The sequence below is a fragment of the Diospyros lotus genome, chromosome 7, assembly GCF_014633365.1.
Source record: "Diospyros lotus cultivar Yz01 chromosome 7, ASM1463336v1, whole genome shotgun sequence".
NCBI classification, from domain to species: Eukaryota; Viridiplantae; Streptophyta; class Magnoliopsida; order Ericales; family Ebenaceae; genus Diospyros; species Diospyros lotus.
Window position 1 is genome coordinate 29,039,102 of NC_068344.1, and position 19,939 is coordinate 29,059,040.

The window sequence follows — 19,939 nt, forward strand, 5'->3', positions numbered from 1 at the left end:
GATATTTAGGTCTTCCAATATCAATAAATTGATTGTTTCACCCCTGTATATTCCAAAAAGAAAAAAGATCTCTAAGAGTTATTTCCTAAATCCGAAATAGAGTACTTGGATTCTCTCAATAACTAAAAAATTAACATGCTTGCATCTAAATTGGGGTTTGCAATAGTGGAAGAACTGAATTGAAAAAAAAGATATTCTAGTTATAAGATATTTAATAAAATCGTTGTTGCACTTGAAATTTTATTCAAATAGAAGAATTAATTCATATATAAATGATATACTAAACAAAAAAAATAATAAATCAAAAATACAATATAAATTATATATTTAAATTAAATAAACAAAAAATATATAAATAATATTTTTAAACTCCAATTTAATGTTAAACTAGCGGGAAAAAAATGATTTACGATTTATATGCTAGAGAAATAATTTTGTAAGTAAATAATTCTAAATATTTGATAGAAAATATTTTCAAAATCTAACAAATTTTGTAACTAACTCTAAGTTTATTTGTACTAATAATTTTTGTACAGATAAACAATAATCGAGTGCCTTCCATGATATCTGAATATGCAAATATATGTTTTTGTCTTGTATTCACATATGTTTTCTTCTTTATGTCTTATATTCGGGATATGTTTTACTAATATTCGTCTTATATCCGAATATATATATATATATATTGGTTTTTGCCTTATATTTGAATATGAGGTTCTTTGTTTGTCTTGTATTCGAATGCAGATGAAATATTCTGTCGCTAATTCAAACGAATATTAATTTTAATTTAACGTTTATTAATTTTATTTCGTTACTAATTCAAATGAAAGTTTTACAAATTATTATATTTCGTTGCTAAAAAATGTTTTTCTTGTAGCGTGAAAAGGGAATAAAATTATTTTTTGATTAAAATATTTTTCAATAGTATGCAAGTTTATTTTTAATTATAAAATGGGAGGTAAAGATTAATCTTTTATTTTTTAAATTATCAATAGTTTTTATGTTATAAATAATAATAATAATTATATAAATTATTTTACTAATTAATTTATAGTTTTAAATTATATATATTCTTTAAGCTAAAAATAATTTTTAACAAGTTATTTTTTTGGACAAGTCTCTCTTAAGGGGAAAACAAAATGAACAATCATTTATTTAAAAGTGCTCTTTGAGATAAATTTCAAGATCCTTTCATTGATTAAATAATAAATTTTTATATTATTATTCAAATGAATAAAACAATATAGATAGTAAAAAAGACTTTGCAGTCTTGCTTTTATATTTTTCACTAAAAAAATTAAAAATATTATAAAAATTATTCATCTCAATTATTCAATTAATTGGAGTATAACATAGTAAAATTTTAGTTAACTAATTAAATATATAATTTTGAGTATGATATTATAATTAAAAATATGTACCTTCTAATGGGCATTTCCTATTCCACTATTGAACTCATGTCTGTCGCTATTTGAAATAAATTTAATTTTATTCCATGACTAAAAGATTTTAATTTTAATTCAAATATTCTTCTATATTAGTGACGAAACTATTTTGTCTCTAAAAAATTTTAAATTTAGTTAAATTTTTGTTATTAAAAATTATTTGTATTATAGTGCTAAAATTTATAATTTAATTTTTAAATGTTTTATATTATTGATGAGAGATTTTCATATTAATTTTTCGTCGCTAAAAGGGGATTTATTTAATTTTTAAGTTTTCATTTTTAGTGATGGAATTTTGTATCGCTAAAATATTTTAATATTAATTTATAATTTTTTCAAATCTTTTAGTGATGGAATTAATCCGTCGCTAAAAATTATAATTTAATTTTTAAAACGGAACTAATCTGTCACTAAAAGATTTGAATATTAATATTTTATTTTTCTTTATTTTTATAGATGAATTTTTATCGTTGCTAATTCTGTGGCTAAATATAAAAAATATTTAGTAACGGGTCATTCCATCGCTAAATTTGCGATAGCCTTTTCTATCGCTAATCTATCACTAAATTTTTGCAACAACAAATCCGTTGATGGCCCGTCGCTAATTAGTGACTAATTTTTTCCCATCGCTAAATAGTATTTTTCTTATAGTGCTAGAAATTGATAATTCCTTGTTGCCACGAAGTTCTTACAACATTCCTTCCTTTTTGACTATATATATGTGATGGATGTTTGAGGAAAGTGGAGAATTTTGGAGAGATTGAGAAGATTTTGATGCCGTGGGTAGACTAAATTTCATGAAGAAAAGACTTGGGCTGTGACGTTAGCGACCCTAATACGGTGCAGGAGTTAAGAAAAAATATCTAAGGCAAGTTCATGCTTCTTAACTTTCTATTGTGCAAGTTTTTTTCATTTTCTTACAATTTCCTTCACGTTCTCTCTATCTTGCAAGCTCTTTAACACTCTATTGCCTTTACTTCTACGACGCCATGATTTCTTGAGTTTGTAATAAGTAACCCTTGATTATGGAAGGATCGGCTTGCATGTGGCCTATGTGGTTGCTCTGATAACTTTTCATGTAATGCCAACTCCCGAATAGTCCAGCTAGCATAGCATATTCGAAAAGAGCTCATCACAAGAATGATATAAAACAATAATATATAACACCACATTACAATCCTTAGATAAATTCAGAGGAAGCCAACATAAAGGTTTTCAACATCTTGGCACTGTGGCCTACACAAAATGAAATATAAGGGCACTAACAAATTTTACAACATAAAATTTTCTCACATATGCCCTCTTCACACACATTAACATGGACGATCTAATATGAGAGATCTCTATACACCTTTAACCCTAGGCTCTAGTCACACTGGACTCACCATCAACCATTGTTTTACCTTTACTTGGAATGACATGAGAGTACAACAGGGTAAGCCACAAGGCTCAGCAAGTATATTTATAAAGCATGGAGATATAGAATCAAATGCATGGATAATCAAGATAGAGTAAACAACAACTCTATGAGAAGATATCAGTATAATACAACTCATAAGTTTTTCATTTACGTCAATTTCCCATACTATGATTATTATACATATCAAGTAATCATTTCCATGATTATGCACATGCACCAATAAGAAAGAATTTTTCACATAATTCCCAAGGCTCTCACAACCAATATATCCATGTATCATGAAAATACATCAACAAAAAATAACAATTTGAGCCTTACTTATCAGGTTGATAGCCATCTCACCAGCATCAAGCGCTCATAGGATATCTTTTTCTCACCCACGGACATAATCGTCGCGCAAATCAATATAATCATGCATCACATATACATTTCCTAATTTCATATTAATCCTCAATAATTAAGAAAAATCTCAAATCACGCTTATCATGCACAATTACATAAATTAAGATGTCCACTATTTTATGATCACATGGTAAATCTCAATACATTTATTTACTCATATTTATAGAAATGCCCAACTAATATTTACGGTATATTTTTACCTCAACGACAACCGTAAGAAAATAAAATTTATACATGTAAGAAACACAAAATCTTGCAAGTCTCTAGACCTTAATCAATAAATGTCATTTCTTAAGAAATGTAGGGTGACACAAAACCCTATTTAGATTTTAGCAATGTTCATCAAGAAAATCAATTAATACTGCAAGATTTAACGAAATAAAGAGAATAAAACCCTTTTATCCAAAAATGAGGGTTATAAAGAATAATTCAAAAATGGAAGGAAATAGACAAAAATCAAAATTTTAAACATAGGAAGGATGGACTACATATAGGAAGAATTGAATAACAACATTTTTCAGAAATTTTCAGATTTCAAGCATATTTTCAAAAATCCGATTCGGGCTCAATATTTAGTCAAATACCACAAACGATATATCAAATCAAAGGCTAATGAGTCTAGTTTCTGGAACAATAACTAGATTTAAATCGAAAATAACCGTAAGGAGATATTCCACAAGAACCAAAACAAGGCAAAATTCATAACAGTAATTTACATAATTCTAGATAGAATTCAACAAGGTCGTTATGGGTTCAAATCATAACAAAAAATTTCAAATCTTATACTGAATCGAATCTTATGATGTCTAGTTTATAAAAAAATAAACGGATCACAATTTGGATATAACCACAGAGCGTCATATCCCCAAAACCGAAGCAGAAATAGATTATCCAAAAACAGAGCAGAAAATTTTCAGATTCTGGGCAAGAATTAACAAGGCTACTGTAGGCTCAAAACGCAGCCAAAAATTCTAAAAAAAATTAACAAATGAATCTTATCGAGTCTAGTTTACACAGAAACAAACAGATATTGAATCGAATATAACCACAAAGAGTTATACCTTAAAGAGTACAACAAGGTCAATTTACTCGAAAGCAGTAAAATTTTCAGATCTTAGCAGGGATTTACAAGGCTATCACGGACTCAAATATTAGTCAAAAAATTTGATTCTTATGTCTAAAATGAATATTAAGATGTCTAGTTTATAACCCAACAAACGGATCTCAATTTGGATATAAACACAAGGAGTTATAGGCCAAATAACATAGCATGGTCAGTCAATCTAAAAATAAGAATTTAAGAGCAACAACTTAAAAATGAAGGAAACAAGCCTTCTAAGATGAAAACAAGGTTGAAGAACTTGCATTAAAAGATAAACAAGAGAAGAAGAACTTACACAATCATAAGGAGAAGAAGAAGAAGAAGATTTTGCATATGAAATAAGAAGGAAGAGAACTTGCCTTAGATGGTTGCAAATCCAAAGAGATGAAGACACCCCTTAAAATTTGAAATTCTCCGCTTGAAGTTCCAATGAAGAAGAAGAAAAAGAGAAGAGGATGAAAGAAAGAAAAAAAGAAAGAAGAAAAAGAAGAAGAAAAAGACAATCGGGAGAGGAAAAAGGGAGCAAGAAAGGAAGAAGGAAGTAAATGAGGGGGAAATGGGGGAGACTTGTCTCCCAACTCCCTCCAATCCATCTCCCTTTTTTTGGTTTTTCCTAATTTGCCCCTCATACTAATGCACACAATTCAAATATCTCTTACCCCTTTTGGTCATTCTTCTATTTTCTTAATCTTTTTTTTTTTAACTAAGATACCATTCTCTATGCTCATGGCCCAAGCCCAGTCAAAATATATAGCCCAATCCAACTAAGGCCTAATGGACTTTTCTTGAGATTTTGATTCAACCCAATTCATTTCCACCTATATTTATCTTCTCACAAAAATATTATTTTTATTAATTTGGCCGATTACCAATGCATATAATATTTTCAACAATTAATTAATAAAGACAACAACTCTAATGTGCAAACTAAAATACCCATAACACCTAGACCCACTAATGGGTCGTTATATTTCATGGTTCTCAATTATACCTATTGAGTGTCAAATAGGGTTTTGTATAATTTTATCTTCCTTTAGAAATGATGCTTTATTAAGGACATACAAGTGTTTGATGTTGTCTTGCATGAGTTTTGCTTTCTTGTATATGTTGCCTTGGGTTATCAGGTATGTCAGTTATATATAATAAGTCATTATAATATGTAAAATTGTGATAATGAATAAAGTATGTGCATGAAAAGGGTTTTGAAATGTTTAAAAGTGTAATGATGCGCGTGGTGAACAGGATCTGCAGAGAAATATTCGGTTCAGAGACGGAATTTGGTCCTACGGAGTCTTTGAAGGAATACTGAACTCATTTTAAAGAAGAGGCTCTAGGCGAGCACAATTTTGACCAGGGAGTAGCGATGGTCACGTTCTAGAATGGGTTCAATCTATGCCCCCTCTCCTAACTAAGAACTAAAAAACTAAAATAAAACTTCAATTGCAATTTACTCTTTTGAAGATTTGTGGAATAACCCTCTGGGAATGGGCAGAAATGCTGAAGGACAACAAAAAGAACCGATAACATCAAAAGATTCTTTTTACTCTTTATCATATGTACTTAAGTCTCAATCACGCAAATTTATTAAACCTTCATTTTGGAAAGTTCCCATTGGAAACTGAAATATCTAGCATTTAAAAAAACAACATGAAAACAGAGTTATTCTCTCTGTTGGGCAGACAACTTTGATCACTTGAATTTAAGAAAAAATCACAAGTCCCTCTAGATCCAAAGCTCCATCCATTTGATAAACCGCCTTAAGGCATACAAAACTAGAGTGAATTAACGCCATTAATACCGTCCAAACATAGCTAGGACAGAATTTCAGGCGTCACTGGTACAGTTTTAAGTTTCAAAGTTGAAACAAAATCCGACTTATTAATTTCCATCTGCCACACATGAGCCATGAGTGGTAGCTCTAATTTAAGTCAATGAACACTGCATTGTCATTCTCTCCTCCTGCATTTTGAGGCCAACATAGCTGCACAATACAACAAACAGTTTTGTTACTAATATATACCATAATTTCTTCTACATATTGCAGGAAATTAACTTGTTAATTGTTATAGTAGGGCAGATTAATACCGGCCAATCATCATTAGAGTAGCTTGAGGATTAGTTCCTGGGGAGGATGTGAATGTGGATCCGTCGATAACTCGTAATGCATCAATTCCGAAAACCCTAAAACGTTGATCCACTACCTTCCCTGCCAGACAGCCACCATGGTAATGGTATATGGTAGTCAACATTTTGCGACAAAATGTTTCGAATGCTGCATCATCGGTTTTGTTTTCTGGCAAAGATCGACCCACAAATTTAAATTCTCTGGCACCTTCCCGGCCTTCTTTGTACTTGCCCATCGCATCGGAATTCATCAACTTGACAAGATTTTTGACTCCTGCCACGCATTTATGTATGTCTTCTGGGTTGGAAAAGTAGTTGAAGCTAACCCTAGGAGGAATCCTCACATCTGTTGGTGATGCTAGATGAAGTGAACCAGTTGAAAGCGGCTTTGCAAGCTTGAAAAATAGGGTTAATACAGGGAGGCTCACAGGAGGAGATGGGTCTGGGAAGAGGATGTAGTTGAATGCAGAGTCAAAAGGAATAGACCCTGATATGGCTTCTATGTAGTAATCTTTTGTTATGCCAGCAGTTGCAAGTCCAGAATTCTCGACTAGAAATGGAGGAATGATGTTAACATCGACACGAGGATTATCGGCCAAAAATTGCCCAACCGAAGGATGGTGTTTGATTACAGAAATGTTCAAGGAAGACAGATATGGCTGTGGACCAACCCCACTTAGCAACAAAAGTTGGGGGCTACCAAGAGCTCCGGCGCTCAAAATTACTTCTCCCTCGGGTTTTAACAAAGCTCGATGAAGTCTTCCCATGGAATCACTATAGATGACGCCAGAAGCTGACAAGTCTTGGGTAGAACATGACACACAACAAAACTAATTAAATTTAATAATTATAATCACAAAATGAAACAAGCATTTAGCAAACGAGATAAGAGTGAGACTTTAAGAAAAATTTTGTAGGAGGAGACACTGAGGTATCATAGGAGTTATAAAAATCTTATAAAAGATTAATTAGATGGAAGATAGAAATTAAGTGAATGATGAGGTAAATCCATGTTGTCAATCCGACATATTGGAACAAGCAGCATACAAATTAAATGATGCCCATAAAATAAGGTAATTGCCACAAAACAAATGTTATATTACCTGAAATTGAGGAGAAAATCACCCTCTCTACTGTGGCATGAATGGCCACTTGAATGTTCTTTGACGTGGCTTTGTTTAGAAGCTCCACTGCACCATGTCGCCGTCCCACCTCATCGAAGATTGAGCCCCCAATTTTGGTTCCTACGATGTGATCAAAGGTAAATCCATTGTTCGGACCTTGACCAACTTCTAGAAGTGCTTGTCTCACAGAAGATTGCCATGTTCCAACAGGAGGTTTAAAGACAATTGTCTCTTCAACCCATTCATACGACTTCTTAACAAGATCTAGGTCCCATTCTATGCCAGAATTTATATAGAATTCTTCGTCGCCTCTCGAGTAGAAACCTGCATTTATCATGGTTCCTCCACCTAGGATCCTTCCTCTTACATTTGGGACACCATCTTCTGAGGTGAAGGCCTGAGCTGGGGAGTTTCCATCAATATCTGCTTCTAGAACGTTCTTTAAAAAATTCTCTTGTTTTAGGACTTCTGATTTCGCATGAGGTGTACTACCCCTTTCGAGAAGCAGGACAGAGTACTGTGTTGAGAGAGTAGCGGCAAGAGGACAACCAACTGTCCCTCCACCAACTATTATATAATCGTAGTGTTCTTCCAATGGAAACTCAGTTGCATCATGTACAAATTTCATGTAATATTCCAGATCTGCATAGTCAAAAGGTTAATTAAGAATTGAGATTTTTGCTGGTGTTAGAAACTACGTAGGCACAAACGTCTACAGGGTGATTTTTTTTATCATGGTTTCTACATTTTTGGTCAGTTTTATGTTTAAATAAATTACATCCCTAAATAAGACGCCAGTCCATCAACAAAACCAAATACCATTATCAATTATTACTAAAGACAAATCCAAACTGTAATAAAGACTAAATATATATGAAACTCAAATAGTATAATATTCTTAAGAAAAAAGGAAATAGCATTGACAAAAGCTAAAGCGCCATTATCATTACTGTCTCTAAATTATTGAGAGAACGGAATGCCAAATGAGATATGAAATTATTGCTCATCGTGCAATCAAACTAAGAGAATAATAAACCCGTCCCTTAAGCTCATTGTAGTTCTTTCCCTTCCCTACCAACAAATCCATTCGACCCACAAGAGAAGAAGTGCTTTGCTTGGATCCATCAGCATACAGAAAAAGCTTCTGTTTACACTAACCGCTATTGAAACCTGTTATGAGTATTGTTTAATTATGATGAAGCAAGAGGCTCAGCCGGCCTCCTGATCTTATTCACAACTGGCGTCCCTAGAAATCCATAAATAAAAGGTTGAAGTCAAGAATCTAACCTTGCTGATCGAATTCATTGGCCCAAGAAATTCCTAGCTGAGGACCAATAATCAAGAACACAGAGAGCAAAAATATGGTGAAAAAAGCCTGTAATTTCTGCATCTTTCTTCTTCAGCAACTTCGACACGCTATAAGAATGAAATATGGAGTTTGTATGGCCTTTGGTCTTGATGTTCATGTCAATTTATATACACGTAATGAATGAGAAAAGAGGATGAGATGGGGCGGCTAGACGACCGAGATCCCCAGTTCCATTTGCCTTAATTGTCAAGGCGATATTCATTGAACTGTGTATGGCTTTGTCCTTCATGCCAAATTATTTAAACCAACATAATACATAAACTTCATACGATCAATTGACCATTATGATTGGATCAGAGCTGATCTCTTGTCTGTGTACGTGGGCATTAGAGAGGGGGGTGGGACCTTTCTGAGTTTGCTAGCGTCACGTTATATTGTCCAATAGGAAAAATATAATATTTCACATAATTAGATTATGTCTATTCTATTTTATTTTAATTATTTAGCATCCCATTATTAATTCTACAGGGACTAACTACAAAAACTTATTTGGAAATTTCACATTTTAAATAACACATTTTAGTATTTTACTTGATCGACAAAAGGTTTTTTGAGGCAATTTATAAGTTCGTTTTAAAAAAAAATGAATAAATAAATAGGAATATCAATTTTTGAAAAAAAAAAAATTATTAGAAGTATTTATAAACTCCTTTCGACCAGCAGAATCTAATATTTATTGACCCAATATATTATTATCAAAACTACCATTAAGACTAACTATAGGGACAAAACTACAATCTATTTTTTGTTTTTGACTTTTAAAACGTAATGTGGTCCCAAATAAAATCTTCCCAATATTGGCAATCATTTTTAATTTGAATACTCTATATCGACTGGCGAAGTTGTTCAAATAGATTATTTAACTATTTGTTTATTATTTTATAATAATTTGTGGAAGGGCATGGACAGTAGGTAGGTAGGCATCATTAAATCTGTATCATAGCTTGAAAAGTCATGGTCGTGTGGCGTGAAGAAGCAAGTCAGAGTAGTTGAATTGCATTAGTAGATCGATAGCTGTACGTAATTCTGGTTTAATTTGGCGGGGGTCTTACCTTTGCAGCTGTTGTTTAGTCACATGAGGCTGCTGCAGCTGAAAGCGTCATTCTTTTACAGCTGCTACTTGCTCCTTTTTTTAAAAAATAAAAAATAAATAACGAGTTGCTAGTATATTGAGTACACTGTACTCACCTTTATCATTTTGGTTATTTGGGTTTAATTCTATAAATTATAAAATTCACTTAATTAATTTTAATTTTTTTGATATGATCGTCCTTATGTGGCCCCTGATACTCGTGTCCTCAATTACGTTAAGGAGATAAATCGCAGGTTAAATCTTTAACTTAACTTTAATTTTCTTAAAATTAATTATAGTACTTCTTGAATTTTGAGTTTTTTGAGAGAACTCTTAGTTAATTTTTGAAAATTAATTAGATAAAATTTAAAATTTAAAAGTGTGAGAGACAAATGATGAGAAAATGTATATCTAATTTACCTTTTATTATGAAACATAACACAACAAACCTTATAATAGCTTTTTCTATGAGTAAGATTCATACTATATAAAAACAAGCTTCTATATAAATTTTTAAAATTAATTACATTAATACTAACTGAATTTCGCATTTGATTATTATTTGATAACTAAATTTTAAAATATTATCCACTACTTAAATATCTTTCAAAGTCATTTATCATTCCTCATCGGTGAGCTCATTGTTGATTGGGGGTTAATAGTTATACACACAAAAAAAAATACGTAACCTTATTGTGGGCTGATTGTATTAACTATCAATCAAAAATTATTGTTAATATTCTTATCCATCTTGGTCCAACCAAAAGAATGGGAACTGCTCTTTAGTAAGATTAATTGTGAATACTGTTTCAGAAAATTATATATATAAATGATTATATTTATGTATATTATATATATATATATGTATATATGAGAAAGGAAGGAGAACTGGGAGGAGGAGAACGGAAAGAGAAACGCACGTCTTGGCTGGAATTTGTTTTGAAATGCCTCATTTTTCTTCCCCAATCTAAACATATCCAATCAAACATGAACCATATTTTTAATAGGTAAAATCAGTACTTGAAAGCACTCCTGCAATTCTTAGTTGGCTCAAATATTGATGTTAGTGTAGTATTTAGTGAGTATTTGATGGAGGCGAACGGCCGCTGCCGCAATGGTGGCAGGTGCAACGGCGGCTAGGAGGGTCTGTTACCGCGGGCGACAACCACAGGAGAGAGAGAGAAGGGGGGGGTGGGGGGGGGGGGGGTGGGGGGGGGGGGGGGGGGGGTGTATGAGGATTCGGAGGCAGTGATATGTTTAACTTTTTGATTCACACTTAATCCACAATTAGTCCACATCAATGTTACATGTATTTTTTATTTGACACGTGTATGATCGTTAATTCTAATTAACACTTAACTAATAAGTAAGAGATGAATAACGATTTAAAAAAAAGAGAGTGAGTAACGGATAATATTTTAAAGTTTAATTATTAAGTAATAATTGAATGTAAAGTTTAATTAAGATTGGTGTAATTAACTTTAAATTTTTAGATATGTTTCTTATGTTTAAATTAGAGGACTTGTCGTGCTATGTACCTATAACAAAAAATAAATAAAAAAATTTAAATAAAAACTCACTTTGAAAGTTGTCATTTAGCCTTTATAATTTAGTTTTTATGTTTTTTAAATAAATGTTAATTGATGACTATAAGGCGGTGTTATTTAAATTTCAAAATACAAATATTAGAGTCTATTCAGCTGTAGGTGTTGTAGGTGAAGCATCAAAATGATGCCGTCTTGATTCGAGAGCAAAGTTGGCAACCTCAGTTGTCCATTTTGGATGGCTGATGGAGGGTCACTTAGCAACCATCAAGGCTGCTCCTCTTTGCCTGATGTCTCTTGATTGTCCTTCTTGTCTTTCTGTTATTCGTGCAATACGAACAACTAATGGCCATCAATGTTGCCTTTATCGGATCAAATCTCAGCCGCTCGATTCTCATATAAATACTACAGTGCTTCAGGATGATAAGTAGACAGAAGAAATCGCAGAAAGAAAAAGTGGGAAGAAAGAGATCAATCAGTTGAGGGTTCATTTGGGTGAGCATTGTTTTTGTTCTTGTAGCTCTCTGTTCTTGTTGTAATTTTTGGTTCTTATGTTTGCTTCTAATCAATATTTGATGATTGTGAGGCTAGTTTGTTTAGAAAAACCATTGATATACGGTTTGTATGTTCAGATTTTGTAACCCTTCTCGATATAGTGTAATACTATTAGAGTTGGCAATGGTTTGGTTTGGTTTCGGTTTTTGCTAAAACCATAACCAAACCAAACTTAAATTACTAAAACCAAAACTAAACCATTACCCATTTGGTTTTAAAAATTTAAAACCATAACCAAACCATTCAGTTTCAGTTCGGTCTTGGTTTAACCATGATTTTTTTAGTTTAATCCATATCAACAAATAAAGACAAATAGCATTCATAAATTTTTTTGATAATTTCACAACAAACAAAGATAAATTCTAATAAAGTTACCTTATTCTTGCATAAAGTTACAAAACTTATTGGATATAAAATCACATTTCCAAACCTACAATTGTTAAGATCAATAAATTAATATGTGCATAATTAAATTGTAATTTAAGCTAAAAAAAATTAGTTACGAAAGTTAATACCTTCATCAACAACATTAATATATTCTTCGTAAATTGATGCATATCCATCTGAAATGAATGAGCCAACTCCATCTAACAAAATTATAAATATAAAAAATAAATTAATAAGAAGAGAAATGAGGTAGAGAGCGAGAGGCAACGAGGGTGAGAGAGATCGAGGGCGAGCGAGAGCAAGAGGGGTCGAGCCCTAGCGAGAGCAAGAAAGATCTAGCGAGGGCGAGTGAGAGCAAGAAAGATGTAGAGAGCGAGGGCGACTGGCGAGCTTGCGCGGAGGAGCAAGAGAAATGAGGTAGAAATGGTGAGAAAGATCGAGGGCAAGCAAGAGCAAAGACCGAGCCCTAGCGAGAGCAAGAGAGATCCAGTGAGGGCAAGTGAGAGCAAGAGAGATGCAGAGAGCTAGGGCGAGGGCCGGCGGACAAGCGAGAGGCAGCGAGGGTGAGAGAGAGTGAGAGCGAGGTCGAGAGAGGAAGGAGAAGAGAAGGGGAGAAGGGTTTGCAAGCAAGGCAATTGGGCTAGGGTGGGCTAGGCTCGGGTGGGTGGGGTTGTATATAATATATATTATATATATATTCAGTTCAGTTCGGTTACCCACTATTCGGTTCGGTTTCGGTTCCAGTTTTGGTTTGGTTTTAGTGAAAACTATAACCAAACCATACCCATTGAAACAGTGTTCGGTTTTTTCTCGAACCAAACTATTACCCAGTCAAATGGTTTTTAACCGCGTTGACTGGTTCGATTTCGGTTCGGTTCCCCACGATTTCAGTTGTAATTGCCATCCCTAGTAATGAGCTCTTTCTTTTTGAGTTCAACGTGGACGTAGCCCATCTTAGGGTAAACTACGGTAAATTTGTTGTGCCCTCTTTTGATTTCTATTTTTCTTTTCGATTTGATTTGCTTGCGTTTTTTATTGCGTAAGTGTGTTTAATATTTTCTGTTCTGTTGAAACTTTTGGATTCTGAAATAGTCATTATCTGATTTGTTTGAATTTTCCGCTCTGCTCAATAGTAGGAAATATTTTTTTTTCAATTTTAATTTTTTATTAAATAATTGAATCTATTTAAAAAAAGAAAAAGAAAAAGTCAAGTTTCTTATTTTTCAATTTTATACTATGAATTAAAAATATTATTTTTAATATTCTCTAAATTTTATAGATACGAATGATATTGCCTTTTTGTGACATAAATGTTATAATTGCCTACAGTTTAGTCCAAAATAGTAATAATAATATTTTATATGGCAATTGGCAAAGCATAAGTTAGAATGATGGGCCTATCGATTAAAACCTGGGCTTGCGGGCTTACTACTTATGTAGGCTGCTTGTCTTGGGCTGGGCGGCGCCAGTCCCTCTCCGGTGGACAAAATTCAAAGTAGATTTTCATCTCAAATAAAACAAATTTGTGGAAAACCGCTCAAATTAGATTAAAATTGTCATTCCTATATATACAATATATGCTTAGACTGGGATATTAATATTATACAACATCCATCCATCATATAGACAGACTTTGGGGCCAATAAACTATTTTCAAGAATTTGATATCATTTAGTGCTTCTTTTTCTTTTATTTTGGGATGGTGATATCTGGTTGAGAATGAGACTAGATAGATATCATGTGCCAAAATGGGCCCATGATTTTAATTTATAAGTCCCTGTTGCAATTCTAACTCACATTAGAACCGGGCGGAATGTAACATGGAAGTTGAAGAAGAGAAAAATTGTGTTTGATGAGAAACAAGTGAGAAGAAGCAGTGAAATTTGAGCAAATACACCTACTTCTTTATTCCTTCTCCCTCTCTACTTTTTCTTTTATATTTTGGCTCCTTCAATGGAAGCCTTTTATTACAGTACTCTGTATGTTAAAGTAGCTGCTGACAATGTCAAACTCTTAATTAATATATTGAATCAAGTGACAAAATTAAAGTAGAAGGGAACTGAGATTTCAATCTTTGCCCCACGTATCAAGACTCTCTCTCTTCCAGCATTCTGAGGCCAACATAGCTGCACAAAAGCACGCAACAAAACAACAAACAAAAAATGACATTGTAAGAATATCCCAAACCACAAGGTCTGAATTTAAACTATAAAAGACTTCTATTGAAATAGTATCAAAAGAGAATTACCGGCCAAGCATCATGACAGTAGCTTGAGGATTGCTTCCTGGGCAGGATGTGAATGTAGATGCATCGACAACTCTCAGGGAATCAATTCCCAGAACCCTAAAACGAGAATCAACCACCTTCCCCACCACACAACCACCATGGTAATGGTAGATAGTAGTCAACATTTTTCGACAGAACGTTTCAAACGCTGCATCATCGGTTTTATTTTCTGGCAAAGATCGTCCCACAAATTTAAATTTTCTGCCACCATCCTTGCCTTGAATCTTGTACTTTTCCAATGGTTTGGAACTCATCACCCTGTCAATATTCTTCACTCCCAACACACAGTTAGCTAAGTCTACTGGGTTGGAGAAGTAGTTAAACCAAACCTTCGGAGTAGCCTTAATGTTTGTGGATGAAGCTAGATGAAGTGAACCAGTTGAGAGCGGCCTTGCTAGATTATGAAGAATAGATAATACGGTGAAGTTGACTGGAGGGGATGGGTCTGGGAAGAGCATAGAGCTTACTGGGGAATCGAAAGGGATAGAACCACATGAGACTAAGATGTAATAATCTTCTGTTATGCCTACAATTCCATTCCCATAATCCTCTACTTCAAATGGAGGAGCAAAGTTAACATCAAAACGAGGATTGTCGGCTAGAAGTTGGCCAACTGAAGCATGATGCTTCACGACGGGAATGTTTAAGGATGATAAATATGGCTTTGGACCAACCCCACTTAATAACAAAAGTTGGGGGCTACCAAGTGTGCCAGCGCTCAAAATGACTTCTCCTTTGGGTTTTAGCATAGCTCGGTGTAACCTGCCCTTTGAGTCACTATAGATGATTCCAGCAGCTGACAAACCTTATGTAGAATATAACACCAAACAAAACCAACTTTAATGATTGCACAAGCACAAATATAACATGCATGTTTGGTGTTGATGTATAAAATTTCTTTGACGAATATAACTTATGTGTAGAATCCTTTTACAAGAATCACTTAAAAAAAAAGAAAACGGTTTAAAGCATGATTAGATCATTCAAAAGAACATTTTTAATTTTGTTATATGTGTCTGTCCAATTATTTCTAAAAATGATTTTAATAATATAGAGTGACGGATCTAGAATCTATCTATGGCTGTGTAATCTTTGTAATTTTAAATGTTGATCGGGTAAATTTTATTTAAAAAATCAATTTTATTATCTACTCTATTTTTGCTTTATAGAGAAGCTCCTAATTTCTGCTTCTTTAATATATATATATATATATATATTTACTTTTGGCCAAACATCACAAAAAGAAAAAAAAATAAAAAAACTCACAAAAACCTTTTTGTCATTAAGAGAAACAGTTTTCTTAGCTTGAAAGTAAGATAAGATTTTGTTATAGTCCTAAAATTGGCTTTGAAATTAGAGGAATTATATTAATGAACCATCTAGTGAAATTCTGCAAAACAACAAATTAAAGTTGCATTCAGCGGGGGTCTTTGTTTTCACTTCTGAAAATAATAAAGTGAAATATATATATATATAACCAAATGGGAATTATTTAGTGCCCATAAAATAATGGTTGATCACCAAAAAGGCTATCTTACCTGATGATTTTGAGGAGAAAAGCACTCTCTCGGCTGTGGCATGAATGGCCACTCGAATGTTCTTTGATACAGCTTTGTTCAGAAGCTCAGCTGCGCCATGCCGCTTCCCATTCCCATCAAAGATTGTTCCGCCAATTTTCGTTCCAATAACGTGATCAAATGTAAACCCATTATAAGGCCCATTACCAACTTCAAGTAAAGCTTCTTTCACATCAGATTGCCATGTTCCTACGCTGGGTTTAAAGGCAATTGTCTCTTCAACCCATTTATATGACTCATTGACAAGATTCATGTCCCACTCGATGCCAGATTCTACATAGAAGTGTGGGTCGGCTCTCGTGTAAAAACCAAAATTTATCATGGTTCCACCGCCTAGGATCCTTCCTCGTACATTTGGCACACCATCTTCAGAAATGAAAGCCTGGGCAGGTGAGTCTTTATCATCTGTTTCTAAGATGTTGTTGATAATATTCTCTTGTCGTAAAACTTCTGGTTTTTCATAAGGTGAACTACCCCTTTCGAGAAGTAAAACAGAGTAATGTGTTGATAGAGTGGCAGCAAGAGGACAACCAGCTGCTCCTCCGCCTACTATTATATAATCATAATACTCTTTTGCAGGAAATTTATTCGCATCGGCTACGAACTTGAGGTAATCTTCATCTGCTTATATTGTGCAAGATAAAGAATTAATGAGATTTGTATTAGTCGTAGAAAAGTAAATACCACTAATTATTAACAATGTTCGTGGGTACTTTAGTTTAGATTTCATATAAAACTTGGGTCTAGAATATTGGACTCCAAATTGACCAAATCATAAAGGGAAACGAAATCAAGCCAGTCCAATTAAACTTTGGATAGAGTGGAATCTTAGTTTCAAAGCCTATAAAATTATATCAAAATTTTATAGTCTAAGATTAACAGATATAACACCCAAATGTGGGAATAAATTAATGATATTTGTATTGGTTGGTAGAAAATAATTTTTTAGAACGCTCTATTTCATTTTCTTGTCAAGTCCTGTGTTATGTTGTCCGACACAGAATTACAAGGGATAATAGTGTGTGTCCCCATGGGGCCATGCCCCTGCCTCTCATTTTTCTTGTCAATGACTTAATGCACCCAAATGTAAGAATAAACTTATCCCTCAAACGTCATTTCACAAATCCAATCCGATGCAAGAGATAAAACATTCAAGACAAAAAAAATAAAAGAAAAAAGAAAGATAAGAATACTAGCCTTGGTGATCGGATTCAGCAGCCAAACAAATTCTGGGTCGAGGAACAATGAGGAAGCTGAAGACAAAAAAGACGGCGAAAAGCTCCGGTTTCTGCATCTTTATTTCTTCTTCAACAGCTTGGATAAACAACGAATGAAAGATTACAAATTTATGCGTGAGATTAGTACTCTACTCAGAGGAATCAATGTATTGAGTAGTACAATTACCCCCCCCAATCCTCATGCATTTATACACACACAATGAGAAGAAGAGGAGCCACTGACATGAGGAAGATAAAAGAGTTGACTCACTGGCCCCGGCTTCGGAAAGTTGTTTGTTTATTTAATTGATTACGTACTTTCTCCGACTACGAGCTTGAAGCATGAAATCTGCAGTCTATGCAATACAAGAGCTGGCACACGGGTCAAATTAAGCGGTAGACAATTGAGCTAGCTAAGTATTTGTTAATACACGCAATTGTTCGGCGGGCTGATTTGGGCAGTCAAAAATATTGAAATGATGATTTGAGCACCTAAAAAGTTGGAAACTAGCCCATCCCTCGGTTCAACTAGGTTGTCCTTTCTCCTCATGCTTATTGTTTTTGTGCTTTACGAGTTATCCTTATTTTTCCTTGGCTGGTTCCTTTACATGCTATTAATTAGAAGAAAATGCCATATAAACCATAAAGATTACAAATGCGTCAGTATGACCAGTTTTGGATTGGGAAGGAATAACCAACAATTATTATCCTTAATTAATTATGAGTAACGCAACTTGAGAATGCAATGTATATAATCAATCATACACGATAATAAATTGATAATGAGCATCTTTCTTGAGATTATTATCTTTGTGTAGTCTCTTGCCCTCGATTTCAGCAGAGGAAGTAAATCGCAAGTAAAAATTTTACTTGTGAATTCTAACTTATTGTGACTCAATTATTTGATCTGTGTTCTGAAAGCATAATAAGCATCTTCTTACTCATTGTGTGTATGCAATCTATATATACAAATTTTTACAAGAACCTAATGTTATTCCTATGATTTATTATCCCATCCATTGCTTTGTGAGGCAGAGAGTTAGTCAGTTAGAAAGCATTGTGAACAGTCCATATAAAAACCCCTCATTCCTTGTATTCTAATGTGAAATCAATTTTACAGTTTCCAGAGAATATTGTTATTCCTATAAATAAATATTGCTCTTGCTTTATTATTATTATAATTCATTCTTTTACATATTGCTTTTTTGTTTAAATTTTACTTTTTATATGATGGAGGAAATTAATGCCGATAATTCGAGATATTTGAAAAGGGCTTACCCATATTCTTTATATACTATTTATTTTTAAAAATAAAAGGACAATAATAATATACAATTGAGGTAATTATGATGTGATAGAATTCATGTATAATTAAATTTCTACTTCATGCACAAACATTTTTATTTTATTTTATTTTAAACTTGTGTGTTGATATTTTTATATGGACTTTCTCGAGTTGTAATAGTCTACTTCTCGATAAAATTGACGAAACCTTGTTTGGTTGTGAGGTTAGGAAGTTGTGCCAATTTAAAAAATTAGTGGTCAATGGTCCACTGGGGAAACTTGAAACTTTTTCCACTCTGTTATATTTTATTTTTTAATCTTCGACCACTGGTTAGGTGTGTAGTAGAAGGCATCAATTTCTGTTCGAGTCAGTCAACATTTCCCGTTTAGTTGGTAGAAATATCTAATAAATTGACTTGTTTAACCACTTCTCTAATTTATTACGCAAGGGGTGTTAGAAAATGCCATTGATGATGTGTAAAAAAAAAAAAAAAAAAGAAAATTCACATAGGGTAAGTGACATATCATCAAATTTAGAAGTTAAAACACCAGCCAACATATATATAGATTGATCTAAAATAATCCAGTAAATTGAGGAATTCGGATTCCTCGGTCAGATAATAGTCCCAAAGTGTCATAGATAAACATGCTGAAAAACCTTAGTTTGGATCCCAATTGAATAAAACTCCGAAGGAGACTCAATTTAGATAAGAGATGGCCACGGAAGTAATCTCCAGGCTGAAGTAGGAATAATCTTCATAAAAGGCAATTTAAGTAGAAAAGGGTCTTGGAACACCTATGTAATAAGCCATTTCTCATAAACAATTATGACAAGATAAGTCCTCCAAAGGAGGCAAATCCCTACAATCTCAGAAGCAGATAAATCCAAACTTAGTAAGGAGAATCGCAAGATGATCATTTTGAACCTTCTCAGTGTCACATGTTTTGACCTCCATGAACTTGGGACAAGATGTCATCCACTATTTTTAACAATCCATAAGTTATCTCTAATATTTTTTGTTGACTTAAG

At 33.3% G+C, this 19,939-nt stretch overlaps 2 protein-coding genes across 11 annotated transcripts in view; both read right to left on the reverse strand.

The window, feature by feature from the left end:
- Positions 1-17,699, reverse strand: part of LOC127806140 (sinalpyl alcohol oxidase Nec3-like) — an 84,304-nt gene extending 66,605 nt beyond the window's left edge. The window contains exons 1-5 of one of the 10 annotated variants that reach the window (XM_052343226.1): positions 17,693-17,699; positions 8,905-8,994; positions 7,597-8,259; positions 6,455-7,295; positions 5,965-6,350 (exon numbers count right to left, since the gene is read on the reverse strand). In XM_052343226.1, coding sequence (XP_052199186.1) covers positions 6,293-6,350; positions 6,455-7,295; positions 7,597-8,245 — 1,548 coding nt within the window. In that variant the 5' untranslated portion in view covers positions 8,246-8,259; positions 8,905-8,994; positions 17,693-17,699 and the 3' untranslated portion in view covers positions 5,965-6,292. Of the gene's footprint in view, positions 1-5,964; positions 6,351-6,454; positions 7,296-7,596; positions 8,260-8,904; positions 9,197-17,692 lie in introns of those variants that run through there. The other 9 variants (XM_052343218.1, XM_052343219.1, XM_052343225.1 and 6 more) reach the window with 9 other exon arrangements.
- On the reverse strand, positions 14,361-17,744 carry LOC127806145 (sinalpyl alcohol oxidase Nec3-like). The gene is made up of 4 exons (XM_052343232.1): positions 17,606-17,744; positions 16,370-17,029; positions 14,793-15,636; positions 14,361-14,670 (listed from the first exon to the last, which is right to left on the reverse strand). Exons 1-4 carry the CDS (start codon positions 17,700-17,702, stop codon positions 14,631-14,633), a joined length of 1,641 nt encoding a protein of 546 aa, XP_052199192.1. The 5' UTR covers positions 17,703-17,744; the 3' UTR covers positions 14,361-14,630.
- Positions 17,745-19,939: the final 2,195 nt, after the last annotated feature.